Here is an 18,575-nt window from a genome sequence, read left to right as displayed (position 1 = left end):
CTCATTCTCTATGGGACCTATGTTCGCTTTGGCCTCTCTCTTCCTTTTTATGTATTTAAAGTTCGTACTATCTCGCTTTTATATTAGTTGCTGGTTTACCCTTCGTTTATCTGCTCCCACTTTTTATTTCTTGGTCATCTTTTGTTGGTTTTTAAAACTTTCCCAATCCTCTGGTTTACCACAAATCTTTGGTACATTGTGCATTTTATTTTAGTTTAATACTATCCTTAACTTACTTGGTTAACCATGGTTGGTTTATACTCTTCCTAGAATCCTCCTCCCTCACAGTGATACATCATTGTTGTGAGTCATGAATTATTTTCACAAATGCCTGCCATTGTTGGTCAACATGGATGAATGGATATTAGGGAACTTGGGGAAATAAATAGTGATGTCTTGAGGAGTGTACATATTACAGAGGTGGTGGTGCTGGAAGTCTTAAAGTGCATCAAGGTAGATAAATCCACAGGACCTGATGAAGTATATCCCAGGACGTTGTGGGAGGCTAGGGAGGAAATTGCGGGTCCCCCAGCCGAGATATTTGAATCGAGTCACGGGTGAGGTGCCTGAAGATTGGCATTTTTAAAAAGGGCTGCAGGGAAAAGTCTGGGAACTACAGGCCAGTGAGCCTCACATCTGTGGTGGGTAAATTGTTGGAAGGTATTTTGAGAGACAGGATCTACAGGCATTTAGAGATGCAAGGACTGATTAAGGACAGTCAGCATGACTGTGTGAGTGGAAAATCATGTCTCACAAATTTAATTGAGTTTTTTGAAGGGGTAACCAAGAAGGTAGATGAGGGCAGTGCAGTTGATGTTGTCTACATGGACTTTAGCAAGGCCTTTGACAAGGTACCGCATGGTAGGTTGTTGCATAAGGTTAAATCTCACGGGCTCCAGGGTGAGGTAGCTAAATGGATACAAAATTAGAGGGTGGTTGTAGAGAGTTGTTTTTCAAACTGGAGGCCTGTGGCCAGCGGTGTGCCTCAGGGATCAGTGCAGGGCCCACTGTTATTTGTCATTTATATTAATGATTTGGATGAGAATATAGGGGGCATGGTTAGTAAGTTTGCAGATGACACCAAGATTCGTGGCATAGTGGACAGTGAAGAAAGTTATCTCCAATTGCAACGGGATCTTGATCAATTGGGCCAGAGGGCTGACGAATGGCAGATGGAGTTTAATTTAGACAAATGCGAGGTGATGCATTTTGATAGATTGATCCAGGGCAGGACTTACTCAGTTAATGGTAGGGCGTTGGGGAGAGTTACAAAACAAAGAGATCTAGGGGTACATGTTCATAGCTCCTTCATAGCATGTTCATAGCTCCTTCTTTCATCAGGAAAAAGATACAAAAGTCTAAGGACATGTACCAATCGACTCAAAAACTGCTTCTTCCCTGCTGCCATCAGACTTTTGAATGGACCTACCTCACATCAAGTTGATCTTTACCTACACCCTAGCTATGACTGTAGCACTGCAATCTCTCGGACGCTATAGTTAAGAAGCTCTCTCCTCTTCTTCCCTATGAACGGTATGCTTTGTCTGAATAGTGCGCAAGAAACAATACTTTTCATTGTATCCTAATACATGTGACAATAATAAATCAAATTAAATGGGCAATAAATGAAGGCCTAGTCAGCGACACTCACATCCAAGATTGAATTTAAAAAACTGGGCTGCTGGAACTGATGTCAGTATCTATGCTTAGGGAAAGCTGTACGCCAGGGCCCTGCACTGACCACTATCTAATAGACCGAGCTGGAGTGATGAGGATCAGTCTTGGTTTAGCACAGAGTCCTCCACAGAGTGCAACCTGCTGACACTTACGGTTTATATTCATGCATGGGGCATCACTTGGGTTTTGTAGCAGAGGAGATTGGGCACCTATGGAACTACACCCTAGCTGGAGGGCAAAAGAAAATACTTGGGGTCGGGAAGACAAATCAGCACTGTAAACGAAGACAGTTCTAGAATCTAAAAGAGAACTCAAAATAAGAATGTGCCAGAATAAGAGAATGCAAATTAAGCCCCGATTTCAGAATGAAAAAAAAAGTAGACGAAAAGCACACATGGACAATGGGGATCAAAATATTGAATTCGATGATCAGCCATGATCAAAATGAATGGTGAAGCAGGCTCGAAGGGCCGAATGGCCTGCCCCGGCTTCTAGTTTCTATTTTGAGCTCAGAGGCAAGTTCTGAGAGGCTTACAACAGTAACAAGAACACATTGGGCATTACTATTTCCCAAAAGTCAATGAAATGCAAATAGGGGAAAGCTTAAATACCCTAAGACCTGATCGCACCCCAATCAGATTTCCCCTTTACCAACCCAAATCTTGGATCTCCATTCTGTGCTCTCAAATCACTAGATTGCCTTCCTGTATCCCAGGACCATCATTTTAAAAAATTCTTCAAAGACCTGCCCCTATTCTCCCTACCCAGTAAATGCTGGCCAGCCAGCAAGGCCCATGTCCCACAAACGAATACAAAAAAGAGCTCCAGTGTTCACACACCCCACGAGACCACGCAATGCTTTGGGGTCCAAACAAAATACCCCAACCAGTTACTGCTCATGCATACATCACTTTACTAAAAAAAACCTGAAATCTCAGAATTACCTCCTAAATAAATATCCCTAATATTTGACAAATTTCTGATTGCACAAGCACCATCGTGGAACAATATATTATTGCCAAATACATTTAAGAATGGGCTTGTACTCCTACTTGTATACCTACCTGACAGTTTGACATGGGAAGACAGAGTAGGGGAGAACAATGTGAAAACTTCTGACAGTGTTATAATGTACAACCCTGCCTGCAATCGGATCATGTTAACAATTTAGCAGACTAAAATTAGCTCCATCCCCAGTGTTGAAGCTCAGTACACAGCGAGGACTTACCTCTGATCAGCACTCCAACGTTGTCTCTACTTCTGTGCTACCAGGGTCATTAGAACAATGTTGAATAGATTCTATTTTACCCAAGCTTCTGTGGCAACAATTACCATGGTAATAAATCATTCCTTGCCTCTCGCTAATCAGAAAACAAATTATAATGAAAATAGACTTTCAACAGCTGAACTCCCATTATCCAAACCTCAAGGGAGACTGTACGAGTGCGAAAGAATGATTGCATGCTTGACAAAATAATTCATCATGTTCATTCACAGCATCAGTACCAACTCTGTAAAGCATTTGTGGTGAAAGCAAGCACAGGAATTTTAACCAGGCAGTTGTGAACCTATAGAGTCACAAAGGTTTACAGCATGGAAACAGGCCTTTTGGCCCAACTTGTCCATGCCACCCAGTTTTTACCACTAAGCTAGTCCCAATTGTCCGCATTTGCCCCATATCCCTCTGTACCCATGTAACTGTCTAAATGCTTTTTAAAAGCCTCCACTACTGCCTCTGGCAGCTCGTTCCAGACACTCAGCACCATCTTAGTGAAAAAATTGCCCCTCTGGACCCTTTTGTATCTCTCTCCCCTCAAACCTATGCCCTCTAGTTTTAGACTCCCCTCTGTCTTTGGGAAAAGATGTTGACTATCTACCTTATCTATGCCCCTGATTATTTTATAGACCTCTGGGGTGGAAAAACCTTTTCATGCCAGTTGCTATTACAGATCAACAATGTTTGACAGCACAATGGGCTCAGCAATCAGCCAGTACCTGTGTTTCTCACAGCTCTCAAGCAGACTATTAAATAGGAGAAATTAGCTGTGTATTTTAGAAGTACATGGCAGGAACACCAGCACGAGTGAAGAGACAGGCATAGCGCCATCATCTGAATTGGGCTGGAATGAGAAATAGGGTAAGAGGAGAAAAAGATAGATATAGAATTGATAGAATGCCCAACCAACTGTTTTGAAATGATGAAAACTGACAATCGTTTTCAGTGGTGTAATTAAAAGAACAAAAGGAACAAAGTAGACAGACTCGTCAACATTAAGAGCATTCAAATAGTTATTGGATAAACATATGGATGATATTGGAATAGTGTAGATTAGAGGGGCTTTAGATTGGTTCCACTGGTCGGCGCAACATCCCAAGGGCCTGTACTGCGCTGTAATGTTCTATGTTCTAAAATACTGGCAACATCAACCAGATTCCCCAGTAGCGAAAGACATATCACCACCCAATGTATAGACTCTAAAGTTGTATTTTAATGAAGGAGTGGCCTTTGTTGGATTAAAAGGGCATGGTATAATTCACAATAGAACCAACACCTTTTCCAATGCTGTGCGTTCTTCCTGCCAATGGCCATAAAGACTATGAACGCGGTATTGTAAAGGAGAATCAGATTTATTTGCTTTACAAAGGAGGACACAGCCTTAATTGCTGTAAACCACTGATTTATAGACAAATATACATAATTCTGTCAACTAGCTAATGACTACATACTGTAACATACTAACCTGAAAGCATGGGGACGAGCTGGCCAACTGCCAGAACCAAAATATCCAGTAAAAACCCCATGACGTTGCATATTCCACATCCAAACTATGTCCCCAGATCAGGTTAAAATGCAACGCGAGTAGCCATGAATTAGATGACTGGGTATCTGTCCACCTTCCAAGTGATCACGAGTTACTACCACATTTCTGCCTGTGGTAAATCACTCCACATATAAATGTGGTCCAAAAACGACCTGCATTAGAAACATGGTTGCAGAAATATATATGTGAAATGTGCACTATTAAGACAGTCAAATATTTCTTGGAATCCAAAGTGCACCAACAGTTCTTAACACACTCTTCACTGCCAGTCTGTCATCTGTTTTCCAAACTAAATAAAGGGACCTTCTGGGTGGGAAAAAATAAAATTCAGATGCCCAGGTCAGATTCATTGGCCCAAATGTGCTGAGAATGCAGTCAATATATATTTTTTAAAATGGTTTTATTCCTCTTCACTTTCATTTCCTGTGTGCATGTCCTCTCCGGAGTCTTCGCTGATTTCTTTGTCAATGTGCATTTTTGGGTCGCCTGCTCTCTCCTCTTCCTCGTCCTCCTCCCAGTTCTCCTAGTTTTAAAATATTGGATAATTAAAACATTTCCCATGACTCAAGTTGCTTGCATACATACAAGGTGGGGATCCAAGCATTAAGAAACAGAGTACACATTTTCTTACAACTGTACTTAAGTCCAGGCTTAAAGGTTCAATATTTTGGAATATCTGATGTCCACCAAATGTTGACAAAAGGATGTTTTGTTTTAAGGTAAAGAAAGTGCATTGAAAATGTTTATCAATGAATTGGTGCCGGTCTATTTGATGCTAAGACCTTCTGTCAAATTACCCTGAGCTTCAGCTCAAACCCAGACTTGAGGCATCATGTTGGGTTGAACTTCAGGATGTTCAATGCACCAAAAACTGCAGACTAAAAATGTTAAAATCACTCTTAAAAACAGGTTGGCTTTCTATGTGCTGCATAAGTGGCTCAACATGAAGTGCAAATCCCAGGCACTGTGCAAGAGATATCTCTCAAAACCCGAGTGAGTGATTCTTGATCCAAAGTCTTTTTTCCCCCAGTGTGCTTGGTAAAATCACTTGAGGAAAATAAACCATTAGCCCTGGATGGGCATCAAGTTTATTCATTAATGTCACAAGTAGGCTTACATTGACAACGCAATGAAGTTACTGTGAAAGTCTCCTCATCGCCACACTCCGGCGCCTGTTTGGGAGAATTTAGCATGGCTAATGCACCTAACCAGCACGTCTTTCGGACTGTGGGAGGAAACTGGAGCACCCGGAGGAAACCCACGCAGACACGGGGAGAACAAGCAGACTCTGCAGACAGTGACCCAAGCTCAGAATTGAACTCAGGTCCCTGGCGCTGTGAGGCTTAACCAACCATGCACAGAATATCTGTTTTCTTACCTCTAGCCATTGGGACACAAGGTAGTCTACTGGTTTTCTCCCAACTACTGACTTTGAGACATGGGCAACAGAACCAAAAGAAAGATATATTGTACTTGATAAGCAAGTGGCAGTGATCTGACGGACTGCTATGCGCATCAGTCATGTTTGCTGTGTTATTCAATTAAGTTATGTATTCCTCTATTCAATCTGAATTGCTACTAATTCATCAAACAGAAAGCGCGAGGAATTTAATCTTGCATCTAACTGGAAAAGAACCTAAAAAGCCACAAAGATCGGCTTCAGGTCTGTCAATAGATGCAAACTTACATTTTTTGTTCATTTTCCCCACCTCCAAAAAACCCAAAGACGACATCTTAATGAATCAGCATGCTTTAAAAATAAAATTCAAAGCTTTCCCTCCACCAAGAATAATTTGGTCAGATTGTCTCTCCCTTAGACTTTAAGGTCTCTTTCCCATTTGCCTATATTCACCTAACAATAATCTCCAAGTCTGATTTACTGATTACTGCTAATTGGGAGCTCTGAAACACAGAATAAAGCAAATAAGGCATTCTCCCTGAGGCTAAAGAATAAACCTAGAAACTGCAAGAATGTACAACTGCACACAGTGTTCCGAGGGTGGAAATGAGGAGTACAATGGATGTATTATTTCATCATTAATAACAAAATCATGAACAAGTTCATTATCCAAGTTTATGACTTTGCTACAGGGAAGAGGGGAAATCTTACCCCGTTAGTTGGAAGGAGCTGGGAGTTGGCAGATTATATCTCACTTGGGAGTACCCAAGACAATGGATTTAAAAGATGGGAAACTATTTCACCTTCAATACTTGAATTGCTTCATCTCAGCAAGAACACAAAGTAACTTCAAAGGCAGGAATAATGGAAATATTCACTCCAATTCAACTTCAGAGCTTGTAGTGAGTTATTGTGCTATTTTGAACCAGTTTGGAAATTGTAGTCAAAAGACTACCTAATTGTAATTACTGAAATCAATTGACTTGATACAACAGGTTTGCTTGGCATACAAGTACCATGAAATAACGCTGTTATACGGTCCAATGCCATTTCACATCATCTGAATGAGACAACCTTTCCCTCCCTCTTATTACACAGGCACAGGGAAATAGCACAGGAATTTCAGTGAAATTAGACTGATGAATTAATAAAACAATAGTCTCTCAAATTTTTCTTTGCGACAAAAGACACAAAGTGACAAAAAAATGAAGAGGAATCTGAACAGACTAAAAGAAACAATTTGTCTTCTAAAGTCAAATTGATCTCCAACATTAGGACGACACTTCTGGGGGAGCTGAGACATCCTGGGCCTGTTTGCTACACTTACATCAGATTCCTGGTCAGCCATCATGTCGTCTTCTGAGTTTTCCTCTTCAGATGATTCTACAAGGGTCAGAAATAAAATAACTTTTGAGTTAATACCAGCAAACTGCAACATACCTTGCACTGTACAGTATCTTCTTGCATAGGAATTAGAAGCAGCAGTAGGCCAGTCAGCGCTTGAACCTGCTCCACCATGCAAAACGTCATGCCTGTTCTGATTGCAACCTCAACCCCACAATTCTGCCTACTCCTGGTAACGTTTCACCCCCTTGTTAATCAAGAATCTATCTAGCTCTGCCTTAAAAATATTCAAAGACTCTTCCATGCTTTTTGAGGAAGAGTGTTCCAGAGATTCTCGACCCTGAGACAAAACATTTCTCTTCGCCACTGCCTTAAACGGGTAACACCTTATTTTGAATAAGTGACGAGTTCTACATTCTCTGACAAGAGGAAGCATCCTCTCCACATCCACCCGATCAACACCCCTCAGAACATTAAAAGTTTCAATCAAGTCACATCATACTCAACTAGACTAGTGGATACAAAACTACACTCTCCAACCTTTCCTCTTAAGACAACTTATCCAGTCCTGGTATTAATTCTAGTGAGCCTTCTCTGAACTGTTCTAAGGCATTTGCATCTTTCCTTAAATAAGGAGACCAATAATGTACATAATACTCCAGATGCGGTCTCACCAGTGCCCTGTACAACTGAAGCATAGCCTCCCTACTTTTGTAGTCAATTCTCCTCACAATAAAGGATAGCATTCTTTCAGCTTTCCTAATTACTTGCTGTATCTTTATACTAGCCTTTTGTGATTCATGCACAAAGAAACCCAGATCCCCCTGCACCTCAGCTCTGCAATCTCTCACCATTAATGTTACCAGAGAGGCAGTGCTGGGTAGACTAATGGGACTGAAGGTGGACAAGTCCCCGGGTCCGGATGGAATGCATCCCAGGGTATTGAAAGAAATGTCAGAGGTAATAGTGGATGCGTTAGTGATTATTTATCAAAACTCGTTGCATTCTGGGGTAGTGCCGGTTGATTGGAAAACGACTAATGTTACGCCGCTGTTTAAAAAAGGAAGGAGACAAAAGCCGGGTAACTATAGGCCGGTCAGCTTAACGTCTGTAGTAGGGAAAATGCTGGAATCCATTATTAAAGAGGAGATAGCAGGGCATCTGGATAGAAATGGTTCGATCAATCAGACGCAGCATGGATTCATGAGGGGAAAGTCGTGCTTGACGAACATGTTGGATTTTTATGAAGATGTGACTAGGGCGGTTGATGGAGGAGAACCGGTGGATGCGGTGTTTTTGGATTTCCAAAAGGCGTTTGATAAGGTGCCCCATAAAAGGCTGCTGAAGAAGATTAGGGCACACGGAGTTGGGGGTAGTGTGTTAAAGTGGATTGGGGACTGGCTATCCGACAGGAAGCAAAGAGTCGGAATAAATGGGTGTTTTTCCGGTTGGACGAAGGTAACTAGTGGCGTGCCGCAGGGATCGGTACTCGGGCCGCAACTGTTTACCATTTATATAGATGATCTGGAGGAGGGGACGGAGTGTAGGGTAACAAAGTTTGCAGACGACACAAAGATAAGTGGAAAAGTGAATCGTGTGGAGGACGGAGAAGATCTGCAGAGAGATTTGGACAGGCTGAGTGAGTGGGCGAGGATATGGCAAATGGAGTATAACGTTGAGAAATGCGAGGTTATACACTTTGGAGGAAATAATAACAAATGGGATTATTATCTCAATGGAAACAAATTAAAACATGCTACCGTGCAAAGGGACCTGGGGATCCTTGTGCATGAGACGCAAAAGCCCAGTCTGCAGGTACAACAGGTGATCAAGAAGGCAAATGGGATGTTGGCCTATATTGCGAAGGGGATAGAATATAAAAGCAGGGATGTGTTGATGCACCTGTACAGGGCATTGGTGAGGCCGCAGCTGGAATACTGTGTGCAGTATTGGTCCCCTCATATGAGGAAGGATATATTGGCATTGGAGGGAGTGCAGAGAAGGTTCACCAGGTTGATACTGGAGATGAGGGGTTTGGATTATGAGGAGAGGCTGAGGAGATTGGGTTTGTACTCGTTGGAGTTTAGAAGGATGAGGGGGGATCTTATGGAGACTTATAAGATAATGCGGTGGCTGGATAGGGTGGAGGCGGAGAGATTCTTTCCACTTAGTAAGGAAGATAAAACTAGAGGACACAGCCTCAAAATAAAGGGGGGTCGGTTTAAGACAGAGTTGAGGAGGAACTTCTTCTCCCAGAGGGTGGTGAATCTCTGGAATTCTCTGCCCACTGAGGTGGTGGAGGCTACCTCGCTGAATATGTTTAAAGCGCGGATGGATGGATTCCTGATCGGTAAGGGAATTAAGGGTTATGGGGATCAGGCGGGTAAGTGGTACTGATCCACGTCAGATCAGCCATGATCTTATTGAATGGCGGGGCAGGCTCGAGGGGCTTGATGGCCTACTCCTGCTCCTATTTCTTATGTTCTTATTTAGTTAATAAGCTACTTATTTATTCTTCCTGCCAAAATGGACAATTTCACATTTGCCCACTCACTTAATCCATCAGTATCCTTTTGTAGCCTCCTTACGTCCTCTCTCAATTTACTTTCCTAACTTTGTCTTGTCAGTAAATTTAGCAACCATATCTTTGGTCCCTTCAGCTAAGTCATTTATATAAATTGTGAGAATGAGGCGCTGTGGCACACCACTCAACACATCCCGCCAACTAGAAAAAGACCCATTTGTGCCAACTATGTTTCCTGTTAGTGATCCAATCTTCAATCCCTGCCAATATGTTATCAAGAGTTTTTATTTTACACAATAACCTTTTATGTGGCACTTTATCAAATGCCTTCTGGAAATCTAAGTACAGCACATCCACTGGTTTCCCCTTTATCCACTGCACATGTGACACCTCCAAAGAATAGTACCAAGAATAGTAACAGGGAGGTGGAGGAGCAGATAAGAAAACAGATCCTGGAGTGTTGCAATAATAGCAGAGTTGTTGTGATGGGAGACTTTAATTTCCCAAACATAGATTGGAATATCCCTAAGGTAAGGGGATTGGATGGGGAGGAATTTGTTAGGTGTGTTCAGGAGGGTTTCCTGACACAGCATGTGGACAAGCCTACGAGAGAGAGGAGAGAACATAGAACAGTACAGCACAGCACAGAACAGGCCCTTCGGCCCACGATGTTGTGCCGAGCTTTATCTGAAACCAAGATCAAGCTACCCCACTCCCTATCATCCTGGTGTGCTCCATGTGCCTATCCAATAACCGCTTAAATGTTCCTAAAGTGTCTGACTCCACTATCACTGCAGGCAGTCCATTCCACACCCCAACCACTCTGCGTAAAGAACCTACCTCTGATATTTTTCCTATATCTCCCACCACGAACCCTATAGTTATGCCCCCTTGTAATAGCTCCATCCACCCGAGGAAATAGTCTTTGAACGTTCACTCTATCTATCCCCTTCATCATTTTATAAACCTCTATTAAGTCTCCCCTCAGCCTCCTCCGCTCCAGAGAGAACAGCCCTAGCTCCCTTAACCTGTCCTCATAAGTCCTACCCTCCAAACCAGGCAGCATCCTGGTAAATCTCCTCTGCACTCTTTCCAGCGCTTCCACATCCTTCTTATAGTGAGGTGACCAGAACTGTACACAATATTCCAAATGTGGTCTCACCAAGGTCCTGTACAGTTGCAGCATAACCCCACGGCTCTTAAACTCCAACCCCCTGTTAATAAAAGCTCACACACTATAGGCCTTTTTCACAGCTCTATCCACTTGAGTGGCAACCTTTAGAGATCTGTGGATATGGACCCCAAGATCGCTCTGTTCCTCCACAGTCTTCAGAACCCTACCTTTGACCCTGTAATCCACATTTAAATTAGTCCTACCAAAATGAATCACCTCACATTTATCAGGGTTAAACTCCATTTGCCATTTTTCAGCCCAGCTTTGCACCCTATCTATGTCTCTTTGCAGCCTACAACAGCCCTCCACCTCATCCACGACTCCACCAATCTTGGTGTCATCAGCAAATTTACTGATCCACCCTTCAGCCCCCTCCTCTAAGTCATTAATAAAAATCACAAAGAGCAGAGGACCAAGCACTGATCCCTGTGGTACTCCGCTAGCAACCTGCCTCCAATCCGAAAATTTTCCATCCACCACCACCCTCTGTCTTCGATCAGACAGCCAGTTACCTATCCAATCGGCCAACTTTCCCTCTATCCCACACCTCCTCACTTTCATCATAAGCCGACCATGGGGGACCTTATCACACACCTTACTAAAATCCATGTATATGACATCAACTGCCCTACCTTCATCAACACACTTAGTTACCTCCTCAAAAAATTCTATCAAATTTGTGAGGCACGACTTGCCCTTCACGAATCCGTGCTGACTATCCCGGATTAATCCGCATCTTTCTAAATGGTCGTAAATCCCATCCCGAAGGACCTTTTCCATCAATTTACCAACCACCGAAGTAAGACTAACCGGTCTATAATTACCAGGGTCATTTCTATTCCCTTTCTTAAACAGAGGAACAACATTCGCCATTCTCCAGTCCTCTGGCACCATCCCGGTGGACAATGAGGACCCAAAGATCAAAGCCAAAGGCTCTGCAATCTCATCCCTTGTCTCCCAAAGAATCCTAGGATATATTTCATCAGGCCCAGGGGACTTGTCGACCTTCAGTTTATTCAAAACTGCCAGGACATCCTCCCTCCGAACATCTATTTCCTCCAGCCTATTAGCCTGTAACACCTTCTCTTCCTCAAAAACATGGCCCCTCTCCTTGGTGAACACTGAAGAAAAATATTCATTCATCACCTCGCTGTACTTGCTCTGATACTGACCAATGAACCTGGACAGGTGTCAGATCTCTCAGTGGAGGAGCATCTTGGGGATAGCGATCATGACTCTATCTCCTTTATGCTTGCATTGGAAAAAGAGAGGATCAGGCAAGCTAGGAAAGCGTTTGTATGGAGTAAGGGGAAATATGAAGACATAAGGCAGCAAATTAGAGGAGTAAATTGGAAGGAGGTATTCTCGGGGAAATGTACTGAAGAGAGGTGGCAGTTTTTCAAGGAATGTCTGTCTAGAGTTCTACAGGACAACGTTCCGAGCAGACAGGGAGGAGTTGGTCGGTTAAAGGAACCGTGGTGCACAAAAGCTGTGCGGGACCTAGTTGAGAAGAGAAGGAAAGCGTACAAAATGTTCAGAGAGCTTGGCAGAGATAGGGATCTAGATGAGTATACGGCTTGTAGGAAGGGACTAAAGAAGGAAATTAGGAGAGCCAGGTGTCCTGAGAAGGCCTTGGCAGGTAGGATTAAGGAGAACCCTAAGGCGTTCTATAAATATGTGAAGAGTAAAAGGATGAGACGTGAAGGAATAGGGCCTATAAAAGGTGAAGGTGGGAAAAGCTGTACGGAACCAGTAAATGGCAGAGGTACTTAATGAGTATTTTGCCTCGGTTTTCACAGAGGAGAAGGACCTGGGTGGATGTACTGCGGGCTTGCGGTGGACTGAAAAGACTGAGTATGTGGACTTTAACAAAGAGGTTGTGCTGGAATCTTTGAATGGCATCAAGATAGATAAGTCGCCAGGTCCGGATGGGATGTACCCCAGGTTACTGTGGGAGGCGAGGGAAGAGATTGCAGAGCCTCTGGCGATGATCTTTGCGTTGTCGATGGAGACGGGAGAGGTGCCGGAGGATTGCGGATGTGGTTCCTTTTTTCAAGAAGGGGAATAGGGAAAGCCCAAGAAATTACCGACCTGTGAGTCTAACCTCAGTGGTTGGTAAGCTGATGGAGAAGATCCTGAGGGACAAGATTTATGAGCATTTAGAGAGGCTTAGCATGCTCAAGAATACTCAGCATGGTTTTGTCAAAGGCAGATCATGCCTTACGAGCCTGGTGGAGTTCTTCGAAAATGTGACTAAACACATTGACGAAGGGAAAGCGGTAGATGTGGTTTATATGGATTTTAACAAGGCGTTCAATAAGGTCCCCCATGCAAGGCTTCTAGAAAAAGTGAGGGGGCATGGAATCCAAGGGGCTGCTGCCCTGTGGATCCAGAACTGGCTTGCCCAAAGGAGGCAGAGAGTGGGTATAGATGGGTCTTTTTCTAAATGGAGGTCGATCACCAGTGGTGTGCCCCAGGGATCTGTTCTGGGACCCTTGCTGTTTGTCATTTTCATAAATGACCTGAATGAGGAAGTGGAGGAATGGGTTGGTAAGTTTGCCGACGACACAAAGGTTGGTGGGGTTGTGGATAGTCTGGAGGGATGTCAGAGAAGTTAGAGGGACATAGATAGGATGCAAGACTGGGCGGAGAAGTGGCAGATGGACTTCAACCCAGATAAATGCATAGTGGTCCATTTTGGCAAGTCAAATGGGATGAAGGAGCACAATATAAAGGGAAAGACTCTTAGTACGGTAGAGCATCAGAAGGACCTTGGGGTCCGGGTCCATAGGACTCTAAAATCGGCCCCGCAGGTGAAGGAGGTGGTTAAGAAGGCGTATGGTGTGCTGGCCTTTATCAATCGAGGGATTGAGTTTAGGAGTCCAGGGATAATGATGCAGCTATACAAGACCCTCATCAGACCCCACTTGGAGTACTGTGCTCAGTTCTGGTCGCCTCATTACAGGAAGGATGTGGAAAACATTGAAATGGTGCAGAGGAGATTTACAAGGATGTTGCATGGATTGAGTGGCATGCCTAATGAGGATAGGCTGAGGGAGCTCGGTCTTTTCTCCTTGGAGAGACGTAGGATGAGAGGAGACCTAATAGAGGTATACAAGATGTTGAGAGGCATAGATCGGGTGGACTCTCAGAGACTTTTTCCCAGGGTGGAAATGGCTGCTACAAGAGGACACAGGTTTAAGGTGCTGGGGGGTAGGTACAGGGGAAATATTGGGGGGAAGTTTTTCACACAGAGGGTAGTGGGCGAGTGGAATCGGCTGCTGTCAGTGGTGGTGGAGGCAAACTCAATAGGGTCTTTTAAGAGACTCCTCGATGAGTACATGGGACTTAATAGGATGGAGGGTTATAGGTAGGCCTAAAAGGTAGGGATATGTTCAGCACAACTTGTGGGGCCGAAGGGCCTGTTTTGTGCTCTAGTTTTTCTATGTTTCTAAGAACTCCAATAAACATGATTTCCCTTTCACAAAACCATGTTGACTCTGCCTTATTGCCTTGATTTTTTTTCAAATGCCCTGCTATAACATCTTTAATAATGGCGTCTAACATTTTCCCAATGACAGATGTTAGGCTAACTAGCTTGCAGTTTCCTGCTTTTTGTCTCTCTCCCTTTTTGAATAAAGGAGTTTTGTTTACTATTCTCCAATCAAATGGAACCTTCCCCAAATCTAGGGAATTTTGGAAAATTAAAATCAATGCATCAACTATCTCATCAGCCATTTTCCTTTCAAGGCCTTGGGGTGAAGTCCACCTAGAGCAGGGGATTTATCAGCCTGCAGACCCAACAATTTGCTCAGTACCACTTCCCTGGTGATTGGAATTTTCCTGAGTTCCTCCCTCCCTTCCATTTCTTAATTTACATTTATTTCTTAAGTAGAATATAAAAAATAGAATGGTGATTCAGTCAACTGATTGAGAACACACTGGAAATGAAAGTAGTTGGAGCAGATTAACAGTATAAATACAGTGTTGTCTGTTACGTGTATTCTCTATTCAATCTGAGCTGCCACTAAAGGGGCAGGCAGAAAGCGCAAAGAAATTTGATCTCGCATCTCAGTGAATAAACCCAAAAAGTTAGTGTTGAACTTCAGGTCTGTCAAGAGATGCACATATCCTTTTTCAGTCTTTTCCACTCATCCCAATAAGCTAGTTTCAACTTACCACTAACCCTAGCCTGTTCACAGAATGCTATTAATCATTCCAAGTACCTCAAATGAGTTTACCATGTGACAAAACCTTGTCATTGAACAAAGAAAATTACAGCACAGCAACAGGCCCTTCAACTGTCCAAGCCTGCACCGACCATGCTACCTGACTGAACTAAAATCCCCTACCCTTCCGAGGACCATATCCCTCTACTCCCATCCTATTCATGTATTTGTCAAGACACCCCTTAAAAGTCACTATCTACTTCCACTACCTCTCCTGGCAGTGAGTTCCAGGCAACCACCACCGTCTGAGTAAAAAACTTGCAATAACTTCTCTTCCCACTCCCCACTATTATTTCTAGTGAATCAAAGATTTACTCTCGACTCCCTATTCATGTAGGCCAATGGAGGGCTTCATTACAAACTTTACTTGTGCCGCTAATTACATCAGCCTCCCCAGTCACTGCCTTAGTCTGAACCAAATTCTTAGCAACCTCAGTTTTCTACGCAATCCCAAACCAAGTTTCCAATCTCATATTCCATCCACCATGAAGATCACCTATGCATACTTCCAGAAGATCACCATTTCCTTTTTCTGCCTCAGCTAAACGTTGCTGAAATCACAACCATGAACGTGTCACCACCAGATATTTCTGTTCTAATGTTCTCCTGACCAGCTTCCCATCAGATATCTCATGATCATCACTTGTTTAGAACCTAACTGCCAATATCTTATTCTGCACCAACTCCTGCTTTCCTTCACACCTGTCCTTGTTACATTGACTACCAATGTCACAGCACTCATTTAAAATTGGCAACCTTGCTTTCAAATCACTTCATGACCATGTCTCTCACTATTTCTGGACCTCCTTCTAATCTCATCCTAAATTCATTTCAAACCACCACTGCAAGTGATACCTTCAGTCATCGAGGCCTCAAACTTGGGTCCCACCCTACGTCTCTTTGCATCCCTTCATTCCTTTCAAGACCCCCAAGAAAAACTCGACCATTTGGCCACTGTTCCCTTTTGACTCAGTGTTCATTTTTAAGACCTCCAAAGCACCTCAGCAATATACGAATTAGGAGCCCCTCCAGCCTGCTCTGTCAATCAATAAGATCATGGTTGATCTAATTGCAACCTCAACCCCACATTCCTGTCTCACCCCCAATAATTTTTCATCATCTTGTTAATATCTTGTTGCCACTTCATATTGATCTACAAGATACACATTACCATGGAGAACAATTGCATCGATACAGAGTAACAACAGGTTAGCTCTTACCTTCCTCATAAACCAGCTTTGCTGTCTGGTTCACAGGGTTTACATCTTGAGCTTTATCGGATGCTGCAACCTGAGGGATATCAAACACAGCTACTCAGTTTCACAAGAATGCTCATAACAAAGGCAAACTTTAGCAACTTAGAAGAAATTCTAGTTTCTAACATTCATACGAATGATTCTGAATACATTTAGCTTGCCGATGGGGCAGTGTGTTGCACCAATAGAACAGCAATATAGATCCTACCAGTGCCATTTGCCAGAGAGATCCCCAAATACAACTGTGGGGCACTAAATGAAATATCTGAATCATAAGCCTGCACCTCAGAAGTGAAGTGGTGTTTGATGATACAAGTAAAACAGTGAGGGAAATGTAAGTTAGGTGGATTTTCACAGTCACAGGCAGTTGTAAAATATGCATACCATCTTTGGAATTCTCCTCCAATTCCCTGCATAACTTGCACTCAGTAACTGCCCACAGCACCAGACATCCACTCCTTACCTGTGCAACTAGAAGAAAGAGCTTGCCATGCAGCCGCGAAAGCTTTTGGAGCGTTTTCACCCTGCTCTCCATCAGCTGGTACAAGGCCCCGAGCTGTGGTACAAGATTAGGCAGCTGCAGAGAGTAAAATCAACCACTTCAGTGCAAGCTAAAGTTACAGAACTTTGTGAAATTCTAATCATAAATACAGTACTTCAATACATGAATGGTAAATCCTGTAGATTAGCAAACTAAACTTGGAAGTAATGCCACAATTTCTACAGTGCCACCCACCCAAGATTCTCAAAAGCAGATTCTAAATAGTTAAACTGTATAAACCCAATTTTTTTTTTAAAGAGATGGTTCATCATTGCTCCAAGCATCACTCCTTTAGAATCAGAAAAGTTAAAGCCCCACTGAACATCGATACCCAACACGTACATACCTATGATAGCCAAGAGGTTTCAAATGGAGCCCATACTTTCTGTGGATATGGTTACACACTTAAAAGATACAACCCAATAACATCATAAAGATGTACATTTTCATGTATGTTTTCCTCTATTCAATCCAAACTGCCACTAGAAGAGCAGACAGAAAGCGCGAAGAAATTGATCTTGCATCTTAATAATAAGGAACCAGAAAGCCACTGGAATGTGCTTCAGGTCTGTCAACAGATGCAACCTTATTTGTTCCTTCATACCTGACCAGCAACAGGCTATAAACCAAAAAAGGTTTCCTGAATTTAGCGTTTGAAGATCCCAGAGATATCAAAGCTAACATTCAACATGTCTTTCGTTATACTGCTGAGGCTGAGTAAACCAATGTTACTTACTGTAGACAGATAGGAGGCATGTAGGGTGAAGACTGCCTTTAGCCACTTGACCATTAACGCAGCACTACATACATGCAGACAAAACAAAGTCATTAAATGTGTGCCAAATGTATATAAATCTTATTACAATTTATAACTATAACAGTCGGTGCAAATCAGTTTCCATTGCCTCAAGATACATTGGTTTCAAAACCTCTAGACCTTCACTACAACTAAAATACAGGAAAGGCTGGAGCAGTAGCAACAGCTCCCTCTATTGAGGAGATAGAAAATGTTCAGGACAGCCCGGATATAGCAGCAAAAAGCATTCAGCTATTATTTTAGCACGATAATCTGATATTAAAAGAATTAAATGCTATTCCTCCCGCATGAAGCTCCTCTAACACTTCACCCACAGCCATTCAATGTCAGTGTGGGACCTTGCAGGCAGTGTTGGCAGCCAAATAATTCCAGCATTCATTCAGTTCCATTTGTAGCCACCCAAATAATGAAGCAGGCTGTGTCCATATGCAGCAAGGCCTAGATAACATTCAGGCTTGGGTAAGTCACATTGGCACAGTGGTTAGCACTGCTGCCTCACAGCCCAGGGACCTGGATCTGATCCTGGCCTAGGGCGTGTGTGGAGTTTGCACATTCTTCCAGTGTCTGCGTGGATTTCCCACGGGTGCTCCGGTTTCCTCCAGTCTAAAGATGTGCGGGTTAGGCTGATGACCATGCTAAATTGGCCCTTTGTGTCCCAAGATGTGTAGGTTAGATGGATGAGTCACAGGAAATTTGCAGGGTTTGCCTTGTACATTGAGCACAGTTCACTGAACAGCACTAACAACAGCTCCTGACCAACTTCAGCTAACTCCAAACGCAGCTGCGATCAAG

At 43.1% G+C, this 18,575-nt stretch overlaps 1 protein-coding gene and 3 non-coding genes across 4 annotated transcripts in view; all 4 read right to left on the bottom strand.

Moving 5' to 3' along the window:
* Window positions 1-4,286: 4,286 nt before the first annotated feature.
* The window catches only part of LOC144493400 (uncharacterized), a 47,290-nt gene continuing 33,001 nt past the window's right edge, over window positions 4,287-18,575 (bottom strand). Inside the window, exons 7-11 of the mRNA XM_078212264.1 lie at window positions 17,703-17,766; window positions 16,889-17,002; window positions 16,390-16,459; window positions 7,226-7,281; window positions 4,287-5,022 (exon numbers count right to left, since the gene is read on the bottom strand). Coding sequence (XP_078068390.1) covers window positions 4,900-5,022; window positions 7,226-7,281; window positions 16,390-16,459; window positions 16,889-17,002; window positions 17,703-17,766 — 427 coding nt within the window. The 3' untranslated portion in view covers window positions 4,287-4,899. The remainder of the gene's footprint in view (window positions 5,023-7,225; window positions 7,282-16,389; window positions 16,460-16,888; window positions 17,003-17,702; window positions 17,767-18,575) is intronic.
* LOC144494590 (small nucleolar RNA SNORA31) lies at window positions 6,046-6,180 on the bottom strand. The gene has a single exon (XR_013498119.1). It is a non-coding gene; the product is annotated as a small nucleolar RNA SNORA31 (small nucleolar RNA).
* On the bottom strand, window positions 14,937-15,067 carry LOC144494591 (small nucleolar RNA SNORA31). The gene has a single exon (XR_013498120.1). It is a non-coding gene; the product is annotated as a small nucleolar RNA SNORA31 (small nucleolar RNA).
* Window positions 17,417-17,550, bottom strand: LOC144494592 (small nucleolar RNA SNORA31). The gene has a single exon (XR_013498121.1). It is a non-coding gene; the product is annotated as a small nucleolar RNA SNORA31 (small nucleolar RNA).

The sequence above is a fragment of the Mustelus asterias genome, chromosome 5 (genome assembly GCF_964213995.1).
Source record: "Mustelus asterias chromosome 5, sMusAst1.hap1.1, whole genome shotgun sequence".
NCBI lineage: Eukaryota > Metazoa > Chordata > Chondrichthyes > Carcharhiniformes > Triakidae > Mustelus > Mustelus asterias.
The sequence above is the reverse complement of the archived record's forward strand: the minus strand, read 5'-3'. Positions and strand labels throughout refer to the sequence as shown.